This window comes from Uloborus diversus, chromosome 10, assembly GCF_026930045.1.
Source record: "Uloborus diversus isolate 005 chromosome 10, Udiv.v.3.1, whole genome shotgun sequence".
In the NCBI taxonomy this organism is placed as follows: Eukaryota; Metazoa; Arthropoda; class Arachnida; order Araneae; family Uloboridae; genus Uloborus; species Uloborus diversus.
The window spans coordinates 83,934,370-83,948,104 of record NC_072740.1 but is presented as its reverse complement, the minus strand read 5'-3'; the positions used below and the strand labels follow the sequence as shown (position 1 = coordinate 83,948,104).

At 36.9% G+C, this 13,735-nt stretch overlaps 1 protein-coding gene across 1 annotated transcript in view; it reads right to left on the bottom strand.

Moving 5' to 3' along the window:
* Positions 1-13,735, bottom strand: part of LOC129231459 (latrophilin Cirl-like) — a 384,954-nt gene that overhangs the window by 11,126 nt on the left and 360,093 nt on the right. Inside the window, exon 17 of the mRNA XM_054865781.1 lies at positions 8,717-8,820. Coding sequence (XP_054721756.1) covers positions 8,717-8,820 — 104 coding nt within the window. The remainder of the gene's footprint in view (positions 1-8,716; positions 8,821-13,735) is intronic.

Sequence of the window (13,735 nt, the reverse complement as noted above, 5' to 3'; positions counted from 1 at the left end):
ACCTTAAAAAAGGGTCACTTCCAAACCTTAATACATTTTTAAATCCCATGTAAGTTTTTATCAGTGAATAGTGATTTAAATGGCATTAGAAGCACAATGTTGTTCTACCCTCTAAATTTTTGTTCATTAACATTTTATTTAGTTGCCCTTAATTAGCTGAATCTATGTATATTCTCTTCCTCTGTTTTGCTCAAGACTTCATACAGATTTGAAAGCAGAGTCATAAAAGTCCACATCCTCACTTATTTCAGGTATATTTAGTAACACTGAATATACCTGCTTTGCCTTCAATCTTCGAGTTGAACCAAACCATTGCTTCGGTCACTCGTCTGGTCAATGCTAATTCTGTATTAGCTACCACTTTGTTTGGCACTCTTGGCTTCCTTAAGAAGTTTTCCATCTCCAGCTCAGTTATTTCTATGCCGGGCTGATGAGTGCTAATAAGCACAAAACTGCAGTCCTCGGCTGGAATTGACTGAGCTGGCGGTGTATTTCATGTATTTCTGCCTTAGCCCTGATATAGGGCGGTAACTTACTGAATATGAAATTTATTGTTTTTTACCCATAACTTTTCTCTAAAGAACAAATAAGGTCAACCAAAGATTTCTAGCCTAAGTTAGACCACCCCCCATCCACTAAACAAAAAAATCATAAACTGGTTCACTAAACGAGATGATATACAAAGTTAATTAAGTACAAATCGCTTTAAATGTGAGTATGATATTTAAAGACTTCCACCGATTTCATCAAACCTGGACTTGATTAACATTTGACTGCTGGGAAAAAATACCATTTCAAACAAAAAAAACAAATTTTCCTAATTGGTAAAACAAATCCGACGAGTTCAGAACCTCCTAATTCTTTTTTTTTTAAATTTTTTGAAGCCTGCTCATTAGTATAACCCTAATTTCAAATTAAACTAGCAGCATCATGAAACAGTAAATCTAGAATACTGGTCAAACTTCAGAAATCAGACACCAATTACGATATATTATTAAAGAATAAATTAAATCATTGGGGGAGGAGTGTTCTGATTCATTTCCCCTTGAATTGAACGCTAAATATATTTAAAAACTGAAATAGTAAAAAACATTTACATTTTTGTGACTAAATAAAGTAATTTATTAGTAAAAAATATTAAGGTAATTGATTCAGACCTATAACTAAAAATTAACAGGCGGCGTCATAAAAATTAATCATCCATATACCGCGAGAATTAAATAGCATTCAAGACAAAGGCTGTTAAATTACACTGGGCACGGCAAAACCACATGACCTGTTGCGCCCGCTGACATAAGCTACGTAGTCACAACGTGTGAAATTTAAAGTTTCTTGTATTTCTCTGGGATCCCTTATCAGATCCAAACCAAATTACCATGGGACCATCTGGGAAAAATATACTGTAACGGATTCGGTGCGACTTCCACTTTCTTGTAATGAAAACACAGTTCTTGATAAAAACACAGGAAATTTATTTACACTATGTACAGGAAAGATCGTCAACAACTGCTAAATTATTCATCAGCAATTAAGCAATTATCACACAACACCGTAAACTCAACGTTTACACATGTATTTATTTCCAAATACGAAAACAACACAGCGAAATGCCTCGCTATAAACAGAGCCAATACACACTCAGCACAAATTCTCAATCGAAACTCCCCTGTTTATCCATCGCTAACGGCTTTTATAAACATCGAGGAATTTTCCACAACATTCTTACCTCTTCTCGAAATGCGTAGACCGTTATCAAATTTTATCAATGAAAAGAAAAGAAAATAAGGGGTCGTATACTTTAGCCATATGAAAAGGGGTTGTATATTCATTACGGGAAACTATTTACAGGTTACGTTACTACAATAATTACTATTTACAGGATTTGTAACATTGCCCCCTTCCCAAGAACTGCACGTCCCGGGCAGTACAATCCCCAGAAAGGGTGCCAAACTTTAAGTTTACAAATATACACATTAATTAATAACTAACAGATACAGAAAACACAATAATAACAAGAAATATTACTAAACATTAAAAGCAAAAATTATCTAAAACTTTTATGTTATCAACCATGGTTGTTTACGTAATACTCATGAACTATGGCCATAGTATGGGGCTAACCGATCATAATGTACAACCCTAGGTTTTGCATTAGGTGATTTTTGGATCCTCACTACGACGTCATTCAGTCGGTTAAGGACTTTGTAGGGTCCATCCCAATGCGACTGCAATTTGGGTGAAAGACCTTTCCGTCGGATGGGATTCCATAACCAAACCTTGTCGCCTTCGTTGAATTCATGTCCAGTAGACCTTGTGTCGTATCGGGTCTTCATCTTCTCCGCCGCGATGTTGATTCGCTCTCGTGCGAAGTTATGAACGTCTTCCAACCGGGCCTGGAGATCCTGGATGTACTCCTCAGGCGACGAAGGCGCATCCGGAGGACGACCGAAGACGAGATCACAAGGTAGCCGAAGCTCTCGTCCGAAGAGCATCTGAGATGGGGCATATCCGGTAGTCTCGTGGACAGCACTGCGGTAGGCCAGCAGGAACAAAGGTAGCTTCTTGTCCCAATCCTGTTGATTTCTGGATACCATAAGTGAGAGATTGTTCAGGATTGTGCGGTTAAATCTCTCCACCATGCCGTCCGATTGTGCGTGTAGTGGTGTTGTCCTAGTTTTCTCAATTCCGAGAATTTGACATAGGCCCTTAAACACAGCAGAGATGAAATTCCTCCCTTGATCGGAATGAATCTGCAAAGGTGTTCCATATCTCGAGATCCAATGTTGGACTAGAGTCTCTGCTACGGTGGTAGCCTCTTGATCTGGAATGGGATATGCTTCCGGCCATTTGGTGAAGTAGTCGATGGAAACAAGAATGTATTTGTTCCCATCAGCAGTTTTTGGTAGAGGACCCAGGATGTCGATCCCAATTCGTTCGAAAGGAGCTCCAACGTTGTACAGATGTAGCTTCCCTCTGCTTCTCTTCTTCGGTCCTTTACGAGCAGCACAGGCGTCACAAGAATGGCACCACTTCTCCACGTCATCCTTCGCCTTGCTCCAGAAGAAGCGCTCCCGAACTTTATTGAGGGTTTTCAAGACACCAAAATGTCCTCCAGTCACACTACTATGTATTTCTTTCAGAACATCTGAAATCCTTGATCGGGGAAGTAGTAACTGCCACCTAGACGCTTTGCCATCATCAGATTCCCATTTTCGGTGCAACACGCCGTTCCGTAAATGGAGCGAGTTCCATAAAGCCCAGTATCTTTTTGTTGCAGGACTGAAGATGGAAACGTCCTGCCAGCTAGGGCGTCGACTGTCACTTTCCATGAACTCCAAAATTGGTTTTATGTCGGGGTCTTCAAGTTGATCTTTTCGAACTTGGTCGTCACTCCATGGATCAGGTTCTGATGATATTGGAGTCACTGTCACCTGATAGGCGATAGGGCTAGTCGTTCCATACTGTTTCTCGATTCGGGAACAATAGTGGCAGTTCTCAGGACAGGGTCTCCTTGATAAAGCGTCAGCATTACCGTGAGATAACCCTTTTCGGTGCTTGATCTCCATGTCATATTCCTGGAGCCGCTGTATCCACCTGGCTATCTGGCCTTCTGGATTCCTGAAGTTCAAAAGCCAAGTTAACGAGGCATGATCTGTCCGAAACAGAAATTTTCGGCCGTAGAGGTAATGATGGAAGTGTTCTACAGCTTTCACTATGGCCAGTAACTCCTTTCTGGTGACGCAGTAATTTCGCTCCGACTTTGATAAGCATTTGCTCCAGTAAGCGATGACATGTTCATTTCCGTCAATTTTTTGGGATAAAACAGCTCCGATGCCCTCGTGGCTCGCATCAGTGTCTAGGATGAAGGATTTTTCAGGCTGAGGATAGGCGAGGATAGGCGTTGATGTTAAAGCCTCCTTCAGTCGTAGAAATGCATCTTCGCATTCTTTGGACCATTCAAACTTTTGCTTGCTCTCCGTCAGCTTATGCAAAGGTCGTGCAATGTTGGAAAAACCCTTCACAAACTTCCTGTAGTACGTGCAGAGCCCCAGGAAACTTCGCAACTGATGGATGTTTTCAGGACGACTCCAACTCCTGACCGCAGATACCTTCTCTGGATCGGTTTGTACACCCTCAGAAGAGATGATGTGACCAAGGTAGTTCACTTCCCGGCGGAACAAATTACATTTGGACGGGCTTAACTTCAGATTGGCTTTCTTAAGCTTCTGCAGCACCTTCCTAAGATTTGCCAGATGTTCTTCGAAGCTGCGTCCCACGATGATGATATCATCTAAGTAGACCAGACAGGATTCGTAAGAGAGTCCTCTTAACACTGTCTCCATAAGACGCTCGAACGTAGCTGGTGCATTGCAGAGGCCGAAGGGCATCACTTTAAACTGCCATAAGCCTTGTCCAGTTGTAAACGCTGTCTTCTCTCGGTCCTCAGGGTGTATCTCAACCTGCCAGTAGCCGCTCTTCAAGTCCAGGGTCGAAAACCACTTGTGTCCGGAAAGAGTGTCCAAGGTATCGTCTATCCGTGGAAGAGGGTAACTGTCTTTCTTGGTGATTTCATTCAGCCGTCGGTAATCGACACAAAATCTGGTGGAGCCATCTTTCTTTCGGACCAAGACGATGGGAGAGGCCCAAGGACTGGATGACGGTTCGATTACATCATTCTCCTTCATCTCTTTCAGGAGGGTTTCAACCTCTTCCTTCTTAGCGAACGGTAGTGTCTTGGATGCTGTTTAATAGGGGGGTGTTCTCCAGTGTAAATCCTATGCTGCGTTAAATTCGTACGGCCAACATCCTCCGATGTAGATGAAAACAGATGCTTGAAGTCATCCACCAATTGTTCCGCAGCAGTTCTTTGATCTTTCGATAACGGCGCACTCCCAATTAACTTCGATGTCAAGGACTCGGAAGACACAGTCTCGGGGGAATTGATTCTTCTAATGATGCAGTTTACTGGAGTACAAGTTGCCAACACTTCACCTTTTTGGATATTCCTTGGCCTTTCACTCACGTTGGCGACTCTCACAGGAATTACATCCTTAGAAAGGTCCACAAGCGTAGATGCTACCAGCACTCCTTTTAGGCTATTGCTTAGGTTAGGGTATTCCATTAGTCCAAATCGAAAACTATTGCTTTCTTCAAGGGAGCCAGGTATTAATGATTCTGACCTTGAGGGAATCGATAAATCTGTTTGGGCTATTATTTGATGAGCGGATTTTACATCACTTTCTGCAGGGAAAACGGCTATGTCTTCTCTCATCGAGTGCAGCTCATTAGTCTTGAAGTCGAGAGTGAAGTCATATTTCTTCAAAAAGTCCAATCCGAGAATGAAGGGGTCCGTGATATTAGCGACGAATGCCGTATGATGGTAGGTGGCATTCCCAAACACTATTTCCAAGTCTACTTTACCGTCAATCTCGATCCTGTCACCTGTCACAGTCTGGAGACTTACGCGTGGCGATGTCCACAGCAGTTTCAATCCAAATTCACGAGCCACATCTGTCCTAATGATTGTCACATTGGCTCCAGTGTCGACAATCAGTCTGCAGGGGTTCCCATTTACATGTGCGTAAATGAAAAGTCCATCACTGCCACTACTAGAAGAGGAAATCTGCAGAGCTCTAGTGGTGGTGATTTCCTTCCCTCGCGTAGCTTGGCGAGCCGGACAACTCCTTCGCAGGTGTCCTTCACTACCTCATTTCCAGCACTTCTGCTCTTGTTTCTTTTGGGCTGTTATGCTGCTCAGATGTCTTGTCAAGTCACCGAGTTGTCTCTCAAGTTCAGCGAGATGGGACGACCTGGAATCAGACTCATCAGCTTCCTGAGTCCGGATTAGATGGCGATCCACATGGGTTGCTTCTTGGGCGGCCTCGTATCTCATCGCATACACAACAGCAGAATTCAGGTCTTTGACATCCGCCATCCGTAGAGCTTTCTGGATTTCCGGATCTCGAACCCCGTCGATGTAGTAGTTGAGTGCCAGGTTGTCACGAACATCCGCAGGACAGTCGCAAAAAGCAAGATGAGACAGTCTCTCGACGTCCGCCGCTAGCTCTTGCAGGGTTTCCCCGGTTTTCTGGAAACGGGACTTCAACTGGAGTCGGCAGAAATCTTTCTGGCACTTCTCACCGAAGCGAAGCTCCAACGCAGATGTGAGGGCGGCGAAATCCAGGCGCTGGCTGTCCGGAAGGGTCTGAAGAATGTCCGCTGCGTCACCTCTCAGGGATGCTGCAAGATGGCAGGCCTTGGTAGCAGAGTCCCATCCGTTCGCTTCCGCCACTATCATGAATTGGGTCTTGTACACCTGCCACGAACTTTTCCCATCAAATAAGGCCAGTTTAATGGACGGTCGAGCAACAGATGTGGGAGCGCAAAACTGTACAGAGCTGCTTTCCGCGGTCGCCAATCTCCTTTCCATGTCTTTAATTATTTCTTCCTTAAATGAAGTAAATTTCTTGTCTTCTTCTTCCAACTTATTTTCCACATTGGCGATACGCTCTTCCACAGTATCAAATTTTTCTTCCAGAGCATCAACTTTATCTCCCATGGCGGTTAGTTGATTCTCCATCATGGTTTTCATCGACGTTAGGTCACTTTTTATTTCATCTTGACTTGTAGTAATTTTAGCAGTTAAATCACTATTTAACTGTTCTTGGTTAGTCGCCAATTCATTTTTTAATTGTTCTTGATTAGCTGTAAAACTTGCAGTCAAGTCACTTTTTAATTGTTCTTGATTAGCCGCCATATCACTCTTCACAGAGGTGATTGCGTCAAGAAGTTGTTTTAATTGTTCATCCATTGCGCGAGTAATCACCATAAAAATAAAGTCCTAATTCAAAAAAAAGTCTTTATGAAAAAATGTCCAAAGTCACACTTACTCCAAGAAAGTCCAGAAGAAGCCCCACGTTGGGCGCCAAATTGTAACGGATTCGGTGCGACTTCCACTTTCTTGTAATGAAAACACAGTTCTTGATAAAAACACAGGAAATTTATTTACACTATGTACAGGAAAGATCGTCAATAACTGCTAAATTATTCATCAGCAATTAAGCAATTATCACACAACACCGTAAACTCAACGTTTACACACGTATTTACTTCCAAATACGAAAACAACACAGCGAAATGCCTCGCTATAAACAGAGCCAATACACACTCAGCACAAATTCTCAATCGAAACTCCCCTGTTTATCCATCGCTAACGGCTTTTATAAACATCGAGGAATTTTCCACAACATTCTTACCTCTTCTCGAAATGCGTAGACCGTTATCAAATTTTATCAATGAAAAGAAAAGAAAATAAGGGGTCGTATACTTTAGCCATATGAAAAGGGGTTGTATATTCATTACGGGAAACTATTTACAGGTTACGTTACTACAATAATTACTATTTACAGGATTTGTAACAATACCCTTCAAAACAAAAAAAGAATTTTTCAAATCGGTCGTAGTCTTGGAGAAATATGAAAACATATATAAAAAGCCACAAGACAACATCATTACCTCCTTTTTTGAAGTCAGTTAAAAATATAAAGTTTTGCTTTATCTAAATTACTTGAACATTCACAGGAATTTTCAAAATTTCCTCCCTAAAGAACCTGGTTTATTCCTAGGAATAAACCTGGTTTTTCTCTTTCTTTGCAGCACTATTTGTAGAATAAAAATTAAAAGAAGTGTCTTAAATATTTTTCCTCCTGTGCTGATACAACTGTTGTAGCAGTAAAAATTACCGTTTTCAACCAGGCTTAATGTATAAGTAGGATATTAAAAAATAATTTATTCAGTCCAAAAGCCATGTTGGCACAGATTTTTTTTTAATATGGCTAAAATTTGTACATTAATTGTTATATAGAAGCATCATTTTAGGCTAACTGTTTTTCCCACCCTAAATGCTTGCTGGTTAGAAAAGGTAAAATAAAAATTCAAGGCAAAGTGCACATTGCTTGATATAATTATAAATTCTTAACATGTTCATTATTTTATGCATAGTTAACATATTTTCTTCTAACAATGGTGTTGATGAAACATAAGAAAATAGTTTTTTAAATAATTGTAATTCAAATATATGGGTGAATAAAATGAAAATAAACAGATTGTTGCACAAAAAAGTAATAAAAAATATCTTTGCATGAAGTCTAGTGAAGTATAAAACATACAAAAGAAAAAAAAAGAGTTTGAGTCCATACTTTTCCTTCAGAAATAAATCCCCCCCCCCCCGGCATTTTTCATTTGTATGTGTTTTTTTTATTTATTAATTTTTCCCCTCTAAATTTCATTAATTCTTCCCCTTCCCCCCATATGTGTTAGTCATTTACCACCCTCCCCCCTATGGATTTACCCCTGTCTGAGAGTTCTCAAGAAGACATTTTCCTTTTAAAGATTAACATTAGGCTAGAACAGGGGTCCAACCTTTTTGTACCCAAGAGCACCATTTGTATTTTCAAAGAGAATTAATAGTTGGACAATATAATATAACATATAAAAATTATTGGCAAAGATAAATAATTATGTAAGATAAATAATTACTTAACAATGTATAAAAAATCAAAAAAAAAAATTATAAGTCATACAGAATTTGAGACTTTCCTGTAAGAGAATTTTACTTTTTTCAAATAAAAATGAATTTAGTTAGGATTACTACCAAATTAAACAGTTTGAATTTATAATTGTGCCCTGTAATGTATAAAAATCAATAATCCTATACCTGAAAATCAGCAATAATATCTCTGTGAGCAGGAAAAGTACTGAAGCTGCTATAGCACTTGTAAAAACAACTACTTTTGAAAGAAGAGGATGTTGAAGTTTAACCTGTAAAAGGAGAGTAATTATGGTATACAATAAGATACACTTGTTTTGTAAAATGAAAAATTTTATTTGAATTATTGGAACTTTAGTATAAACAAGCAATTGCAGGATTCACACTCAGTCAGATTTGTAGCAGTCTTTGGAGCTGGGAAAAATTTTGGGGCAGAAAGAGAACGCAGTAACATTTTTTTGACATTTTAAGAACTTCAGATTTTTAAAAAAAGAAAGAAAACTGAAAAAGTTACAAGTTTTTTTTATCTGACCCAGAAAACAAAGCTAGCTAGCATTAAATCTCATTTTTTTTAGTTTTGGTTTCTCACTGAGCATGTGCTAGTTGTCACTTTATACTAACTTAGTTCAAAACTTATTAACACAAAAGAAAACAAAGTCATGAGCAAAGGCTCAACATCACAAAATAAAACCCTTGAAGGACTCGATTACCATCATCAAAAGAGACTTTTTAAGTGAAATATTTTTAGAACAATATTAGCAATAAAGCCACCCTGTTTCAAAATCTAGTGACTGACATTATTACAAAATACAAGGGGAGAGAGGCCCGTTATCTAGTAAGTAATTTTTTTTTTTTCGAAATTTAAAACTGCTGCTTGTGAAATAAGTCAAGCTATTCTTCCTTGAAAATAAAAAGTGAAAATATTGTTATTTTATTGCTTTATTTACTAGTATTTTTTCTTAATGCGCTCAACTATTTTATCTATAGGGGAAAAGATTTCACCTGTTTGTTTGCTTCGCTTTTAACGGGATTAGATTCACACATAGAGACTAACTTTTTATTTTCAATTATCTTATTGAAACATTAAGAATACGCTTATTTGAGACGGCTTTTGACCGTATTTTTAACCTTTTGATCGTCAACATTCTCGAACGGGAACATCAATTTAAAAAAAAAAAAATTCATAAGTTTTGCTTGTGAGTATTTTCAAAAAATTACTTTTATCAACAAAAGTAGTTTTAATTTTTTAAAAGAAAAACTCTTTCATTAATGCTGTTCCTACAAAACATACAAAAAACCCGTTTTTATCGATTTTCAGAATTAACACTTTTTTAGATTAATGCTAATAAAATTTCACAGACAATATGTATAGAAATCATGTTGATGAACAAACACGACCGATAAAAATGAGCTATCCATCAACTCCCTTCTTTAAGATGGAAAAAGGGTTTCTTGTAACTCCGAAACACGTGCTTGCTGCTTCCTGAAAATTTGTACCTGTGAACTTTGTTTTATCTTCTTTTACTTTTCAGCTCACGCATATTTATTTAATTCTTACTTATGTTCATTATATCATTCTTTTTATTTTTGAGTTGGTAAGCTTCCCGTTTCTTTTAACATCACTAAATTAAAGTTCCCGTTTAAAAAAAAAATAGGGGGGGGGGGGTATAACCCCTTGGTGATTGTTCTGCATTGCATCAATTGTCCCCCCCCCCCCCCCCAATAAAGAAAGCCAGCAACGCCCATATTTCTTTTTTATTTATTTTATTCAGCCAGAATAATAGAATTCTTTGACTTCTGAAATTTAGCACCATCCTAATTGTTTTTTTAAACTTCATAAACCATATCTTGGGTAAACCTAGTAAAAATTTAGCAAACTATTGCAAAGAATGCTCAGTTTAACTAACTTGATGCAATTGGATTGAACTTTTCGAATATGTGTGGCAAAAGAATGCAAGAGCTAGTTTTCAACTGAAGATACAATATGAGAGTAGAAAATAAACATCAACATAAAGCCATTAATGTTTAAGCAATATGATTGCATAGTAAATGAAAATGATTGGAATGTTATAGAAAGAAATGCAATTGGATTTCAAAGTGAGTAATGACGGCCAAAACGCGGAAATTTTACATTTAATGCTTAAAATTGACTGTTATGCTATCTTTAAAACAATGAAATAGTCTTTCAAAACATAACTTTTCATTTCAATGCAAAAAAATGCTAAAATAATGATATTGAAGCAGCTCGTAGTAGAATTTTCAGATTGGTGCAGGAGGAGTGAGACTTCTGCAGTTGCTTACAATGCCTTTAATGAAATTTTTAACATTTAAGATCTCATTCAAATATCCACACAAAACATCCAGAAATCTGGATGATTTCCCAATTAAATTTCAAAATACGACTTGGTACTTCAATGTTTATTTATTTTTCAGCAGTTTGATATTACAAATTGTCTGCTATGTATCTTGAAATTTTAAATTATTCCAAAGTCAAAATGTTGTGAATGTATAGTTGTAATAGAATACAATCCTGCACACAGCAATAGAATAATCCTGCACACAGGATTTTTATGCAGGATGGCATTCACACACTATCATTGTGAAATTCACAACACTACCAAGACAACTAATTTCAATTCTATTTATAGCTCAAAGGAATGGTATCAAATGTGTAATATTTAGGTGTAAAAACAAAAACCAAAAAAAAGCTTTATTTTTTAATGGTTTTTGCACATAAGTTTTACATTGTGTTTTAATAGAAATTCTTTTTTAAATCATATATTGAAGAACAATAAATTGATAATTAAATAAATATGCTTTTATATTTTAAAACTTGTACAATTTATTTTTTTAATTCATATTTTTGATACAAGGTAAACAAACCAGTAGTAGCTAGCGCTTCAGAGTGCTTCAGTAGTGGCCACTTCCAGGGCCAGGATTCCCTTTTAGAGGGTTCATGCTCAAGAACGTAGTCTTACGTACAACAATTTTCTTCTATGAATACACACACACCCCGTAAAAACTCTTCAAATATACATACAAAAATCATTGAAATCAAAAAAGCACTTCAAATATGTTAACGAAAATCATCGAAATCATTGATAACAATCATTTTAAAAAAAGTTTTCTTTTAAAAAAAAATTTCTATTTTAGAATGTAAACCCAAAATTTTGAGAAACGACAACCCAAACTTTTCGGGAATTTCGGATCACAAAACCCCCTGGCTGATTCAATATTTGCATAATACTCTACACATACCCATCTTAGATTATAAATTTGTATACTACTCGACGCATCCATCTTGTATGTAGAAACATAACATCACTTAAAATAATAGTAAAAAATGCGGCAAAAATCTATTTAAAAATTAAATATTCTATAAATGATGACAGTTAATACCCTACCTCCCCTCTCAAAAAAATAATTCGAAAATTATTTACTGTTTCTTATTATGGTTTCGGTTCGGCTTTTCTTTTTTTTCAATCGGTCATTTTCACTACTCAAATGAGATGAACCTTAAAACATATTAAGAAATATTGTTGCAGATTTTAATGAGGGGGAGGTCACGACCTCCATGTCCCCCTCCCCCTTGTATCCACTTACGGTTTTGATCAAGTTCTTTATTTTTTGAGCAAACATTCAAATACTGTTGCGGGGGGGGGGTCATGACCCTTCCCCCGTACCCACCACTGGTCACTTCAAGGTTTATATTTGAAATAAAAAGGATTCTAGGTTTCCCAATGGTTTCAAACAAACAGGAGGTAATACCTCCTGCTCCTGCATGTTTGATGCACTTTTGAATACATTAGGAGACCTGAATTCAGTGGCAGATACAAGCCACTGAATTCAGGTCTCCTAATGTATTCAAAATAATACAATATCAAATGTATAAATCAAACATCTAAAATTTTCCTTACGGTTTGGGGGGGTCATGACTCCCCAACCGTAAGGAAAATTTTAGATGTTTGATTTAAAAGTATAAAAAAATGTCGAAACCATGAGAAAAAGTAAATATCTTATTGAATTCAATTTTTTTGGGGATTACATGAAGTGGTACACCAGGGTTTCCGTAATCAGCCCATCGTATTGGGAAGGAAACAGTGCTGAAAAAAGGCACGTTTGTTAGAAAAAGGGCTACCTGTAACCAAAATAATGAAGCCTTCGGGTGACAAAACATTGTTGTCTTTTTTGAAAAGTTAAAAAAACTGATGAACCCAAAACTGATGGAAACATTTCCAGAGCTCTTGTATCAGACTCTGAGACTGTGACGTCTTCATTCGCCCCCGATTTTTCGACAATTGAAAAGAATCAGTAATTATTCATCAATGTCCGAATTATATTCATAAAATATTTAATTTTCAAGAAGATTTTCGCCGCATTTTTTACTATTATTTAGTGAAGTTTATAGTATATTTCTGCATACAAGATGGATGTGTGTCTTGTGTTGAGTATTATGCTAATGTTTAATCAATATCTAAATTTATCATGTTCATAAAACATTTAATTTTTATTAGATTTGGTAGTATTCATTTATTGTGTTGTGTTGGCTGGTGTGAATACTATCTTAACAGATTATAATATAACTAATGTAGGTCATTTTAATGTGTTGAATTATTATTAATTAAGTTTAATTAATAATAATTTAAGTATTTAATTTATAATAGTTAAAATTAATTAAGTTTTTAACCAACTAATGACCGATTTTGTGTTGTTATTGACACCTAAAGAAACCCAAGTTCATGAAAATTGTCCAACGTAAGACTACATTCTTGAGCATGACCCCCCCCCCCCCTAAAATGAAATCCTGTTTCCGCCCCTGCCTGGTTTCCTATTCTTTCAAATGTAAACGTTGAAGTGGCCACTATGGAATCACTGGCCTCTTCCTGGTCTGTTTACCTTAATATATTTTGCAACTATAAAAAATTGTCATTTATTGCATTTAAGTCAAATATTGCGCTATATTTTGAACACTAATTTTGCAAGCATGCATAAATGTCAAAAAAACTTAATTACTATTATGAGGGGGTAAAAAAGAAAGAAAACTCACGTGTAAAAATTAAAATTTTTAATGAATAATTCCAACTTCAACGTAACTAGACTAGAAACAGCTCTAAAAATAAGTTACATATATATTTATAAACTTAAATGTTTACATTGAATAAATATTCAATATAAAACATAACTTTG